Source organism: Ananas comosus, linkage group 24 (genome assembly GCF_001540865.1).
Source record: "Ananas comosus cultivar F153 linkage group 24, ASM154086v1, whole genome shotgun sequence".
In the NCBI taxonomy this organism is placed as follows: Eukaryota; Viridiplantae; Streptophyta; class Magnoliopsida; order Poales; family Bromeliaceae; genus Ananas; species Ananas comosus.
Genome location: NC_033644.1, coordinates 4,585,814 through 4,601,642, shown reverse-complemented (window position 1 = coordinate 4,601,642; position 15,829 = coordinate 4,585,814). Strand labels below are relative to the sequence as shown.

Genomic DNA, 15,829 nt, shown 5'->3' with positions numbered 1-15,829 from the left:
TTTTGCCATCTCGCCATTGTTGTCTTCTTCCTGATGCTTCCTCAGGCCGCAGCGGGTCCCCTTCGATCCGTTCCGGTTTTGGTCCCACTCAATCGCCGCACGATTCCTCAATTCCAAAGATTTCTTCATCCACGCAGCATGCTGATGTCCTCCTTCTCCTCTAGCAAAGAATACCGTCGCCGCCGCATCGATTTCGGCGATGGGTGTTTGATGGAGAGGAGAAGGGACAACGAAGGAAGACGTAGGCTCGGCGGAGGAGGACAAGGGGACGTGGGCGAGGCGCAGCAGTTGGATGGACTCTGGCGAGGGGCGAGGCGGCGAACGGCGAGCCGGAGGGAGCCGAAGGCATCCGAAAAGGCAGAGGGTATTTTCGGTATAAAAAATATTTTTTAACAGAACCCGCTAATCGAACCCTAACAAGAAGCGGGTGAAGGCACATTTTTCATGTACAAGGGGGCAAAGGTAGGTTTTTTAACAATGTGCAGGGGGGAAAGTGAACAAAGCGGTTATTAGCAAGGGGGTTTTCTGTAATTTAGCCATTTCTAAATAATTAGTAAACTTTAATTGAGAATACAAATTAGTAAATTTTAAAATTTTAAATTTATTTAATTTTTTAAAATTTTAAATTTTAAGATAAAATAGAGGTGAAACAGGTGTTCGCCGACCCCCCTTAGAGGGTACCCGACCATATAAGTCATCAAATAGTCCAGCCAACCAAGTAGGTCATGATAACAAATGCAGTAAACCAACCGAATAGACCACAGATACGAGATACAAGAACCGACCAACTAGGTCACCAATCTCACATAAAATCACAAAATCGCTCTACTCTAAACATAATACAGAATATGCAAAATAGCTAAGTAGACTAACAAGAAAACATGGTATACCAACTCTACTCCTACTCACGATACTAAACATGAAAACAACTAAGTAGAGTACAATAAAAACAACATGGGTGCAAGGCTCAATATCTAATATGCAATAATAACAACGGGAGAACAAAAGTAAGAGGATATCACCGAGCGTGCACCACTATACCGACTTCGGATCGACGTACCCACCTGTACGAATGTCGCACCTGTCTCCTGACTGCGAAAAAATGTCACCGGGACCAAAGAAGGGTCTACCGGGTTAGAGTCTAACCCACATATTGTAACATACCGAAACTTCAGTAAGCTATATCGGACTTTAGTTAAATTGACAAAAGCGTGCGAAAGGAATAGTTGAACAAAGTCCATCTAACATTCTAACAGTGTTGGAAAGGTCAAAAATGAGTTCCAAAAGAGTTAGAAAGGTTTTAGCATCGATTGGCGCGAAATAGAATCAAAAAAAGATGCAAAACAGAAGTCTGGGCATTGTGTTACCAGTTTAACATCAAAAGTGTACCGGTACAAAATAGCTACCCGAGAGAGGTAGCTCTCGGGGTTGAGTGAAAAAGGCTGTTAAACCGGTGACACCCCTGGTTTGTACCGGTACAGTGCACCGTGGACCACAAAAAAAGGCTGTTGAACCGATGACAGGATTTCGTGTACCGGTATAGTGCACCGTGGACCGCAGGCGCAGCCTACTGTATATATAAATATTGAGAGGGTTTTTTGGCTATTGTTACAACTTGTAAAAGGCCCCAACACCTCTCCCCTTCTTGTTCACAGCAGCCAAAACACCCCAACCCCATTTCTTCTCCTCCTCTCTCTCTAGAAACACTACAACAAGGTGGATTTGGAGGAGATTGAAGAAGGGTTTGGAAATTTTTGGAGCTTTTGAAGGGTTTGGAGCTCTCCTACAAGGTGTAGCTTGGGATTGCTCTCGGGCTAAGGTGAGTTTGTGCAAGAACACTTCTAGGGTTTGGTTTCCACCCTAAGACTTAGAGTGTTGGAGCTTCTTACATGTTTTGAAGCCTCTTGAGACCTTGAATCCATGAAATCCATGGTTTTCCTCAATGTGCTCTAATGGTGATCACCTAAGGTTTGTGTTAGTTGCCGTAGGGTTGGTCCAAATAGCTTAGTAATGGTATTAAAAAGCTTCCTAGATGATTCTAATCTAATCTTTGCTTAGGGATAAGATCAATCTAAGGAAAAATGGCGAAACGACATTGCTAGGGCACCAAAATTGGGGCTTTTGACATGGGTGGGTTTAAATGTAAATTAACCCTATACAAACCTAATTGCTAGGTACACGAACGCGTTAGTGAAGTCGGTTCGACGATTCGTCGAGCCTACGTGAAGTTATTGAAGAAACGGACCGTTGAAGCTTCGTTTCCACCTGGAGGGCCAAGGCGACGCCCAAAAATCATGAAATCGGAATCGTGGGCTCGTGGCAACTAACCGTACACCTTGAATTTTCGGATCGTGAATTGGTGGCCGTTCGGGTGATCGCGCGAGAGTTTGGGCCGAACCGGGTCACGGGTGCCGCGGGAGGCCGATTGCAAGTGACTATAAGCAATCGGAGTGCGAATTGAGGTGGGTTGTGTTTACCGAAGTGACTAGATCGCCTGTATGTCTAAGATGAGTGTCTATCATTGATGCATATAGTGGTAGCTAATGTTAGAGTATGTGAATGCATGAGATGAATGCTATGTGGGCTACCAATGAATGCATGAATGACATAGTATAGAAATGCTAGATAAATGCATTGATTAATGCTAGTTGAACGCACGTTGCATGTTATAGAAATGCTAATGTAAGAATGCTAAGTGAATATATGATGAGCATGAGATAGAGAACTATATTAAATGACATGTGAATAGTAGTGGATATATATATATATATATATATATATATATATAGATCGAGTGGCATCGAACCTAGTGTTAATAAACATAGGTTGAACAAGTGTGGCATGTAACCTAGTGTTAATAAATATAGGTTGAAAAAGTGTGGCATGTAACCTAGTGTTAATAAACATAGGTTGAATAAGTGTGGCATGTAACCTAGTGTTAATAAACATAGGTTGGATAAGTGTGGCACCGAACCTAGTGTTATTGAACATAGGTTGAATATGAACCTAGTGTCATGATTCTAGGATGGATAAGAATGAGTAAGAACCTAGTGTCATGAACCTAGGATAGATAAGAATGAATATGAACCTGGTGTTAAAGAACATAGGTTGTGGAATAAACCTAGAGTTAAATATAAACCTAAGTTATGTGATAAAGCATCAAGCCTAGAGTCAAGTGGACCTAGGGTGGAAAGAACATTGGACCTAGATAGGTCAACACTATAGGGTTAAGACAAACCCTTGAGTTATGTGAAATGGATTCCGGAATCCCAGAGCTTATGGATCACACCGAGAGAGGTGTGGGGCGTGTGCGACGATTTCGCCACCCGGGGCTATACCATTGTCGTGGCGTGTGCGACGATTTCGCCACTGGATGGTTGAGCCGGTATGTGAATTATACAGCCGGGTGACTTGAGCCATGGCTGAGCGTGTGCGACGATTTCCCCCCAAGGTGGCTAAGTCACGGAGCACGGTGAGCTGTAGTTGGCTGAGGTGCATGTGAGAGTTCTTTCACCTTGAGCTGGATTGAGTGCGGATTATCCGCAGTTGATTGACTCAAGACCGAATCGAGTGGCATAGATGGCTCCGGTAAAGATAACCTTAGGAAAGAATCGCCAATGAGCTTAGTGTGACAAGCTAATAAAGTAAAGAACGACTAATGAGTAAGAATAACTAATAAAGAAAAGAACGACTACAGGTAAAGAATGGCTAATAATATGAAGTAGAATCAATTAATCTACTTGCATGAGTTACCGAATTTGCGTAATATTCATATTGCATTTTGTGAGGCATGTTATCTGTTAGTTGCATAATAACATGATGATATATATCTGTCGATGTTTCTCGACTAATATGATTGTAGTGCCTCCTTGGATCTATTGGTTGAGCTTTTTTCTTGGGTTGCCGTACCCACTGGGAACCATGGAGTTGGTTCTCACCCCACGTTGTTTTGGGGTGTTATAGGTACGCACGTGAGTGGCGCGGCGGCGCGAGGCAAGGGCGTAGCTCCGTAGATAGCGCCCTACCACAGAGACCAGAGATAGCAGTACCCCGAGGTTGTCTAGCTTAGGGGTTTAAAAGACAACGAATCAAAGTTGTAATAAATTGTAATATCTAGATTGTAATTTGGAAACTGAATGTAAAAGGTAATTGTGATGTAAAATGCACCTAAAGATGAATGTTGTAATAACATAGTTGTTTTATATTTTTGATACTTCCTTATGCAATCTTTGATTGAAATGTGTTCCTGGTTGGAACCTCGTACATTGTATTGATTGCGACGCCTAGAACGTACAGGAAAAACTCTGTCCGTTCGGCGGTCTGTCGACGTGTCCGAGCCCGACCAAATAGGCGGGACGCGGGGCGTGACACATATAGTGAACAGTAAAACCACAACCCCACAACCAATTCCACGGAGATCGGTTTTCCAAAACCGACTACCGTAACTCGCTGGAAGTCCCGAATCCGCACTGGGACTCCGCTAGGACCCATGAACTGTTCTGGAAATCACCAACTCACTCTATGAGTCACCCGCTGCCACTAAACACAATTATTCGTGCAACTTGGCAGCAAACACACCGCCTCATATTGAAACGATTATCGTCGGATAATCGTTCCGATCCGGATTCCCGGAAGTGTCTAATTCGGCACCAGAACCCACCGCGGCTCATCCGTCATTTCTGAACCCTCGAAACGACGTGGGTGATCAGCCAATAAGGCTTAGCGACAACATGATCTACCGTAAGGCACCGTCGAACGAATTTCTAACCGAAAACTCATTCCGTCGGTGGATTTCGCCAAAAAATGCACCGAAAATCCACATTCGATTTCTAGAAAAGCCTGGGGCCTTGGACAACCAGTCCAGAGTTCACCCACTGACCGCACACAGTGCCAACAGCAACCATGAAATGTAAAATTACATAAAAACCCCTATGACTGCATAAAATCACATCATTTTATGTGATTTTCGGGGTTTTACGGCCCGACGGTGCAAACCGAGGACTTTCTCGCTAGGCCTAGATATCCGCTAATAGATCTTGATGTGTTGGAGGCCGTGTTCACACTTCGGAGCACGGCCGACCACTGTGGCGAGCGCGGGAGCAATGCGAAGTTCTGCCACAAAGCGCGCACAGCGCCTAAACTGCACTTATCCCGCAAACCAGGGGCTCGTTGACCTCGAAGAAGGTGATCACGATGATCAGCACTAATTCAGGATCACTGTGCTCACCTCCAGAAGAATCGGAGTGCCCTGGAACCGCGATCTGAACCCTAAACAATGCGCAGAAAAGCTGAACTAAGCTTACCGGAGCTTGGTGAAGCTAGGGCACAGCCGGCGCCAGTCGTGCGGCGGGCGCGCCGGCGGCAGGTGGGTGCGGGTGACATAGGGTGGCCGGGGCGCGTGTCGGCCAGTGATAGAAGGCGGCGGCAGCGACGGGCAATGATGTCCTAGCCACACTAACCCGTAGAGGTCACGGGCCAGGTCTGGCCGACAGGGAACTCTAACGGCAGGGCGCTGAAGGTGGACGAGTGCAGACGGCAAGGAAGGGCCGGTGCTCACGCGGGCCAGCGGCGGGAGGCGGCGTTGGCTGTGCAGGAAGGAACCGAGCCTACACGGCCCTATCTCGGGCAAAGAATGCATCTCCGGCCACAGCGATGGTCGGAGTGGGCAAGGAAGGGGCGCGACCTTCACCTGGAGCCCAGAGAAGGAGGTGGAGCCGGCGGCAAGCAACCAAGAATGCAGCACTATCAGGCTCAGCCGCATCAGCCCGAGCTTGCAGCAAACCGCAGGTTCCGTGACGGCAGAGCTCAGGGGCGATTGTGGCCGTCCAGGAGAGGTCGCCGGAGGTCTGGGGGGTCGCCGGAGGAGAGCCCAAGGTGAGGGATCACCTGCCTAGCTCTCGAGTAGAGAGGAGGATGGGTTGATGGCAAAAGTGAGAGGGAGAGAGAGAAAATGTTCGCCGAGGAGCTGGTTGGTCGACCGGAGCTCTGCCGGAGGCGGCCGAGGAGTGCGCGGCACACGAGGTGAGGGAAGAGGGGCCGCTGGGAGCCAGCTGGAGTTAGGGTTAGGGTTTCCTGGTGCAAAACCCTAGATAGCTATATATATATAGGCTCCAATTTGCGCCAAAGTTCCTTTAAACTCAATATTTAACATTGAGTCCCTCACAGCGCGAGTAGAACGCGTGAATACACCTCCACAATTGATTTCACGCAAAACGGTACATAAAATGTTATGCTTTTTGTAAAATTACCGTTTTGCCATCTAAGACCCCTCCTCGATCAACCGATATCAGCAGATCTGTCCGTCAGATTTGCGAACGGATTGCACCAGTGCGATCAGTACGATAGAGACATCAAACCTACGATTTTATTTCGCCTCGTTTGGTCACGGATTCGTGACGAAACCCGTCCTCTCACCAAATAGCACAATTACACACAAATACATATAATCTACGTATAATCAACTCTCGACCCAATTAAGCGAAAGTCTAGAAGGCAGCTCCTATTTCTCCTCAAAATTATGTCGTCTGCAGTCAACATAATTTTTCTGGACCGAAACAGACACTCCTTCAATCACTCAATCCACGCAAGGAGGAATTAGGACTAATCAATCGCTGACTTTCGTGATAATTCACGCCTCTCACGTCTTGTCTTCCTAAGGTTTGTCAAACTTAGGGTTCCTAGGTCCCAACGACCTAATACTAAGCTCTAATACCAACTTAATCTGTCATGCCCCGGATAACTTGTTTCCCCGGGCACGCTAACAGACTCGCCGTATACATAAAAATTTTTCCTGTATACGAAGCGAAGCTGTACCTATACCTGTAATCATACAACACTACAACCAGTAGTATAGAGCCGCTAGAAAAAAATAAAACATATATAAGAACAGAAGTTCACTATACATACATAACATCCAGGTGTACAAAACTCTCGCTCCAGTGTGATACAACATAAGTATGTATAAGAACTCAAAAACTACCACTACCTGTAGCTGATATACTCTAGATTAGCAGCAACTGGGAAGGGATCAAACTCGCGACTCTTTTTCCACAGTTTGAATCAGCAGCAGCAGCAGCCGAAGAAGAAGGCTCTGCAAAAGATTTCAACAACTGGGCGTGAGAACTACTGCAAAAATAAGTAGTCCTCAGTGGGTACCGCTACCGACCTCAACGGCTCGCCCACTAAGTCTACAGATGTATGCGCAATGATAGAAAAGGAAGCTGGAACAAATCTCCAGCTATATGCCACTATCCTGTCACGATCCAACACTACTATCTGTAGAATAATGCAATCTCTGACCCAATCTCACTAGGAACTATAAACATACCCGTTCCAAGGACTGTGAGCACACCGGTCCCGCCTGTCGAAGCTATACAGCTTCCTCCACGCTAACCAGTCCGTGGAGAGCAAGTCCAACCAGGACGAAACGACACCAACGAAAACGCACAAAGCCCGACTCCGGAGTAGCACTCGTGGGCGCTACCTAACCGAGTATGCAAGCATATCTCTGTCGAGCTCAATCAGGCTCTCACAGGCTATAGTCAAGTAAATAGGGTTTAACAACCAAACTCACGTGCCCTCGGCACAATCTGATGCAAAAATAGCAATCTAGTTCCACCGTCAACCTCCACGACACTTGACAGTCCGAAACAGTCTAAACGCTACTATAAAAATTAAGCCCGGCATCCTAGCACGAGCTTAAATGCATTCTACACTATCCTGGGTGTCCACCGCCAACAAACTGCGGTGATATAAACAAACTACAGCTCCTATATTATCCGCGTACAAATGCGCACCAACAGCGTGGATACGAAATGCAACAACTTCAAAAGTTATCTCAGTATCAAATGCGCACTAACAGCGTGGATATAAAGCACAACAGCTTAAGGAGCTATCTGATAGTTTTTGAAAATGACAGTGTAGAACCTATAGTTGAAGATTACTCGAGCTCGGCATCCCAGTACGAGCATAGATGCATTCTACACTAATATAAGTATCCACCGTCCACGACCTGCGGTGATACAAATAAACTACAGCTCCTAGAGCTAAATCTGGTAGTTTAACATATGATGGTGTAGAATCGCTAGTTTTCTCCTAAGTTAATTCCAAGTCGAACATGTATAATTAATTAACATTCTAAGCTCCAAATTCAGATTTAGAAAGCATGTAAATCCATGAGTTTGAGCTAATTATGATATACAAGAACTAATTATACATGCTGATATCAATTAGACGTAGAAAGAAATCCGCAGAATTCGGTAAGCACAACATTAATCCACCTCTAGCACAAATCCACGGCACAGCTAGAAGTCGTGAAATCCCTGCCAAGCTCAGTCTCAAACCAGCAACAACACTTCTCCAAAAGTCTAGTACAAGAATACCAAATTTGCATCAATAAACTAAAATCCAGCACTTCAGCTTAATTTCCTTCAATTTCAATGTCTCACTTCCAATGCTCAAATCCGATGAAGGAAAGTTCCAAAACCAGTGGAGAATGATAGCACACTAAGCTCAGGTCGCAAATCTAGCTCCCTCTAAGAATTAATCGAAGAAAACACAAGAAATTCTAGTTTCAGCTCAAGCATAGCAACAGCTCAGTAAAAGCCCAAATTGACTATACAAACCTCAACCAAATGCTGCCAAAATGGCCTCCACGAAATCTTCAGGATGTTTTCTAACCAACAAACCAAATTTCGTCGCAATCAGAGCTCCATACGTCGCACACGAGCCAAAACGCCGAAGGTCGCTGCTGGAATCTGCTGAAACTGCAGTCCTCAATGTGAACTTGTGAAAATTTGGAGGATTTGACGGGCTAAAATGCAAAAATTGGGTTTCTCAGTGAAAAAGGGTGAAAAAGCTTCTCAGGGGGGTCGAACACAAATTTTATAAAGAGGTGAAATGGTCATGTAAGCCCAAGGAACAAAGAACACAAATGTGTTGTTCCTGTAGAAAACAGGACTTTCGGGCACTCGAAACCACATTCTGGGCGTCCGAAACCTCCAGACCATACAAAGCTGCACTTCGGTTCCTCCGCCCACGGTCTGCTGCACCCAAAACCTGGTCCGGCGGATCTCACCTACCACCTGACACGTGTCAGTGCAAACGATACTCCCAAGGTGAACTTTCGGACCCACAACTGGGCGCCCGAAACTAGGATCCGAATTGGCTTTTAGTTCTGCTCAAACCAGCACTCAAGTTCTGGGCGACCCAAACCCAGTTCTAGGAGCCCAAAACTAGCAAAACTCCAGTTTTACTCCCTTGAGTGCGCCAAATCCATTTCTGCATCCATTTCATGCAGAAACGACTCCGACTCAGTCCGACACTCTCCAGATGTGTCGACCAGTCATAAAAACTGTAGCCAATCCTATCCAAATCTCTCGAACACTACATCATGTAACTAAATTACACGTGAAAATATCGTCGACAACGAGTTTAGTTACATTGTCAAATTTTCAGTTCTCACAATTTCATTTCGAAATAAACTTAGCTGAAAATATGAAGCAATTAGGATTCGAACTTGAGACCTCGAATACCAACCACCAAGCCCTTTGCCACTTGTACCCACAAATTTTTGGGTAGTCAACATCTTTATCCATAAGCGCCTGCGGGTAGGCTGATGGGTTTGCGGGTTACCTGCAATTTTTTTCCCTTTTTTCTCTTATATTTTTTAAATGCAAAACTGTCACGCCCCGAGCTCCGCCTATTTGGTCGGATTCGGGCCACATTAACAGACGCCGAACGTGCAGGGCATCCCCTGCCCGCCTAAGGCTCTAGCAACGAGTATAATTAAGCAATCAAACAATGAGATTAGCAATTATACAAGGCTTGCACGAGGGCAAGTAACAACAAGAGTGAAAGCTCTAAGCTACTACATACAATCACATACATGATATTTGATTATATTTTAACTAAATACAAGTAAACTAAAACTATTACATTCATTTTCTTACCATTCATACTTTTTTTACATCATAATCATCCAACCCAAAATACATGATTGTTCACAACTTTACACCCCTTGATCAACAAAATAAAAGTTGATACATGTACAAAAAAGAATGACTATAATGTACATACTCCGGTGGTCACTAACTGTGGTGCAAGATCCTCGCCTCGATCCTCCGCCGCCCTGCTCGCGCTCGAATCTGTAGGGTTAGTGGTGTGAGAACTACAACGAAGTTTCCAGTAGGTTCGGCCGCCGACCTCACCGACTTACCCCTAGGTCTATTTAGGCATAAGTATTTAAAAAAAAAAAATAGCAAACCATACTAATGCTAATACTATGCCTGCAAAAAAATTGTCAACAAATAGATAATCATATGAATATTGAATATGCATGCATCCTCTTTTCACAATTTACTTTGGCATTTACCGAATTGATCCGGTTAGCCATGTTAATCCCAATGACTCGTAACCCAAAATTTCTTTTATTCGAGAAGGCTCCAAGCACTTCCACTCGAGGGACCGTCTTCGGGGACCGCTCTCCCCGTGGTGACAATTTCGGAACACACCGCTTGAGGGGGAGCTACTTCCCTCAAGCCAATACTTATCGTGAGTATCGATCCAATTCTCAACTTGAGGACATATAGCCACTAGCCACAATGCCACTATATCAATGATAGGTCTCTACTTTATCATATTTGCCACTCTCTAGACTACTCTTGCCATAATGTCACTATTGTTTAAACTATATTTAACAATTCATATCTCAATGCCAATCGTGTCTTTATTGTCAATGTCACCTTTGTTTACTATTTTCATAGTCCAAGTCTCACATTCACACAAGTATAGGGTTTCAACATACATGTCTCCTATGGTTCTTTATCAATCACTATATTCATCTACGTTAGAAGCATAATATTGAAATTCTACCATTATTCACATGCCAACTACCCTATCATGCATGAATGCCACTATTTATATATATGCTCAATAAAAGATAATATAGACTTAGAAGGGAATCCAACGATTCCGGAAGGCACCCCCCATCTCGTATGGTAGCAAAGGTGTTGCGGTTCAATTCTCATAATTTTTGGACTCCTATTCCGCGTGCTGCGGTGATCTGTACCAAAATGAAATCAAATTAGGCTTTTTTACTTAACATCTTTACATAGACTCTTCGTGTCACCGAACCGAGTCTTCCAACGCGTCGGATATACCTCTAATTAGGAAGGTCAATTTACCTCGAAAACAATCTAGGGCAAAAGCCCCAAATTTGGTGCCTTAACAATGTCATATTGCAATTTTTCTTAGATTGATCTTGGAGCTAAGCAAAAACTAGCTTAGAACCATCTAAGAAGTTCTCTAATACCATTTCCAAGCCATTCCAACCATTCCTAGGGCATCTACTATGAACCCTAGAAGATCACCATGAGAGCACATTAGAGACACATGGATTTCCATGGATGCATGGCCTCTACTAAGCTCTTAACCTTGCAACAATATCAAAACCAAAGGATTTAGGTTATAAATCAAAACCCTAGAACCATTCTGGCATAACAACTCACCTTAGCCCAATGCACTCCCAAGTCCACCTTGTAGGAGAGCTTCTTGACCTTCTAATCCTCCAAATCCACCTCCAAATCCACCTCTTTTGCTCCTCTCTAGCCTTTGGAGAGACTTCCTAGAGAGAGAAAGGGAGAAAAATGAAGGGGAGGTGTGTTCTCTGTAGTGAAGAGAGAATAGAGGGTGTTGGGTTCTCTTATAAGCTGCTACATTTGCAAAAAGGCCCTCCCAAGCTTCATATTTGCAGCAGTTCTTAAGTTGCTGCCAGACCTATTTTGTTCCGGTATAGGCTACCCTGTCACCGATAACATGAGTGGGCTGAACTAAACCCGAGGGTAGCTTCTCGTGTAAACTGTATCTGTACCGGTACAGACCAGGGGTGTCACCGGTAACACAGCCAAAATTTCTCAAATCCGAGAGCAGCTTCCCCTTGATCTGCAGTATTGTACCGATACAACATTGTATCTATACCGGTACAAAATGCCCAGACTTCAGTTTTAGCACTTGTTTGACTCCTCTTCGTGCCGAGCAATGCTAAAACTCTTCTAACTCCCTTAGAATTCATTTTTAACTCTTCCGACCTTGTTGGAATGCTAATTGCAACTTGTCCAACTATTTCTCTCGGCACTTTAACCAATTTGGATAAAATTCGATAATCTTTACCGAGGTTTCGATATATTACATTCTCCACTCCATAAAATTAGTTTCGTCCGCAAAACTAACACATATCTTAGCTCGTCGACTCGAACAAGTGAGGATGCATCTTCCTCATTGTCTCCTCAAGCTCCCAAGTGGCTTCACGCACCGCATAATTGCTCCACTGGACTTTGACATAAGGAATTGTGCGATTCCGCAACTTATTTTCCTCTCTATCAAGTATACAAACTAGATATTCCTCATAAGTCATATCCTCGCTCAACTCCACAGGTTCATACTCTAACACATGCGTCGAGTTTCGTACATACTTGCGGAGATTTGACACATAAAATACGTTATGAACTCCCGCAAGCCTTGGTGGTAATGCAAGCTTGTAAGCCACGGCACCGACGCGCTCCAAAATCTTGAATGGTCCGACATACCGGGGACTTAGCTTCCCGCGGATACCAAACCTCCTTACGCCTTGCATCGGCAATACTTTCAAAACTACGCGGTCTCCAACCGCGAGCTTTAAATCCTTTCTCCGCTTGTCGGCATAACTTTGTTGCCGAGATTGCGCTGTCGCAAGTCGTTGGCGGGCAAGGTGAACTTTCTCCTTCGCCTCCCGCACCACATCGGGACCAAGAGCCACCCTCTCCCCTACATCGCTCCAATGAATAAGAGAGCAACACTTCTTTCTATATAGGGCCTCGAATGGCGCCATCGCAATACTTTCTTGATAACTATTGTTGTATGCAAATTCCGCCATCGGTAAATGATCGTGCCATCCGCCCTTGTAGTCAAATACACACGCCCGAAGCATATCCTCAAGTATTTGTATAGTCCTCTCCGATTGACCGTCATTTTGAAGATAAAATGTCGTGCTGAAGTCAAGCTGTGTGCTCAACGCATCTTGCAAACTCTTTCAAAAATGAGAAGTGAACCTAGGGTCTCGATCCGATACAATTGACACCGGAACCCCATGAAGTCTCACAACCACGTCGAGATACACTTGAGCTAACTTGTTCCCGACCAAGTAGTGTGGATCGGCAAAAAGTGTGCCGATTTCGTCAACCGGTCCACAACCACACAAATCGCATCATGTCCGCCTTGAGATCTAGGCAAACTGGTCACAAAGTCCATCGCGATATCTTCACATTTCCAAACGGGTATAGATAGACTTTGCAATTTTTTCGCCAGAAACCGGGGTTCCGCCTTTACTTGTTGGCACGTCAAACACTGCACCACAAATTCCCCAATGTCCTTTTTCATGCCCGGCCACCAATAATGTAGTTTCAAGTCTTGATACATTTTAGTGCCGCCCGGGTGAATGCTATAGGGAGATTGATGCGCTACTTGCATTATCGCCTTGCGAACGTCATCATCTTTAGGCACACACCAATGATTTCTGAATCGAAGTGCGCCATCGGTCCCAATGCAAAAATCATCAGCACTACCGCTCTCAACTTCACCCCGCACCTTTTGAAGATGGGGATCGGAAGCTTGTAGATCTTTAATCCTCTCCAACAAGGTCGGTTGCACAACCAACGCAGCAAGTATTGCCGGCACTCCCGGCGCTACTACTTCAAGTCCAAACCGTTGCATCTCCTTTTGCAGTGACGGCTGGGGTTTGATCGTCGTCGCCAACTTTTCCGCCGACTTTCTACTTAGAGCATCGGCCGCGACATTTGCCTTCCCGAGGTGGTATTGAATAGTGACATCATAGTCCTTTAGCAACTCCAACCACCGCCACTGTCGCATATTTAATTTTTCTGGGTGAACAAGTACTTGCTCTTATGGTCCGTGTAGATCTCACAATGCTTACCGTACAAATAATGCCTCCATAACTTTAGCGCGAATATTACCGCGACTAGCTCAAGGTCGTGAATCGGATAGTTCTTTTCATAACTCTTCAACTGGCGCGAAGCATAGGTAATGACTCAGCCATTTTGCATCAAAACACACCCGAGAATATGAAGCATCACTGTACACTACATAGCTCTCCCTCGGCGTAGGCAAGGCAAGCACCGAGGTCGATGTCAATCTTTCCTTCAATTCTTCAAAGCTCCGCTCACATTCGGCGCTCCAAACATACTTCACTCCTTTATGTGTAAGGCACGTTAGTGGAGTAGTTATCTTAGCAAACCCCTCCACAAACCGTCGGTAGTAGCCCGCGAGTCCAAGGAAACTGCGGATCTCCGCTACATTCATCGGGCGAGGCCAATCTTTAATTGCCTCAACTTTCTTTGGGTCCATCGAGATGCCATCCCTGGATATAACGTGACCTAAGAAAGTAACCTTCGAGAGCCAAAATTCACTTTTCTTTAGCTTGGCATAAAGCCTCTCTTTTCGAAGTATCTCCAACGCGATCCTCAAGTGTTCCTCGTGTTCCTCCTCGGTCCGCGAATATACGAACACGTCGTCAATAAATACCACGACGCACCGGTCCAATAAATACAACGACGCACCGGTCTAATAGCGGTCGAAAGACCCGATTCATCAAGTCCATAAATACTGCAGGGGCATTGGTAAGCCCAAACGACATGACCGTGAACTCGTAGTGGCCATACCGCATACGATACACCATTTTGTGCACAACCTTGGGCCGTATCTTCAACTGATGATACCCTAATTGAAGATCGATTTTTGAATATACTCTCGACCCTTGCAACTGATTGAATAAATCGTCAATCATCGGCAATGGGTACTTGTTCTTGATCGTTACTTTGTTCAACTCGCAATAATCCACGCAGAGTCGAAGTGTGCCATCCTTTTTCTTTACAAATAGCATCGGAGCTCCCCATGGAGACACGCTCGGCTGCACAAATCTTTTATCGAGCAAGTCTTGCAATTGGGCTTTCAACTCCACTAGCTCCGCCGGTGCCATTCTATACGGAGCCTTCGAAATTGGCGTCACCCCGGGAATCAAGTCAATGACGAACTCGATCTCCCGGTCCGATGCCAATCCCAGTAACTCCGCCGGAAACACATCCGAAAATTTGCATGCTATTCGAATGTTCCCCAAATCCAGGTGCTCCTTTTGAGTATCCACCATTGTCGCCAAATAGGCCACACATCCACCCTTACTCATTTTCCTCGCCCTTGCCGCCGACACGGTCGCCGCGAAGCGCAAGCTTTTGCATGCACAATATACCATCTCTTTTTAGTTAGGCTTACGGAATGTGATTACCTTGCTTTCACAATCGATAGCCCCATAATACTTGGAAAGTCAATTGATCCCCAAGATTACATCGAATCCCCACATCCGGTCTAGCACTAGTAAACCTATCGGCATGATCCAATCACCTATCTGAACTGGACAAGCCAAGCACTCTTCATGCATACTAAATGAATGCTCGGGTGCATTAACCTACCAATGATCATGGTTATGCACGATCTCTACGCCATGAGTCTTTGCAAACGATGCACCAATGAATGAATGAGATGCACCCATGTCAAATAATGCTCTAGCTTTAGTGCCTTTAATTAAAATTATATCTGCCACCACGTCATCAAGTACCGCAGGCTCCTCCTCCACCTGAGTGGTGAATACCCGTCCACTAGGTGCTCGTGATGCCTCCGGCTTACGTGATGCCGATGCGCGCCCAGCCAATATAGCATGTGGCAATCCCGCACGCTTTAGCTGAGTGTACTAGACTGATGCTGCGGACAGGGCAGGTGACGCACG

The 15,829-nt window shown here is 45.2% G+C and overlaps 1 protein-coding gene across 1 annotated transcript; it reads right to left on the bottom strand.

Annotated features, from left to right (window-relative positions):
• Window positions 12,236-12,865, bottom strand: LOC109728532. Its single transcript, XM_020258951.1, has one exon. It carries the CDS (start codon window positions 12,863-12,865, stop codon window positions 12,236-12,238), a length of 630 nt encoding a protein of 209 aa, XP_020114540.1.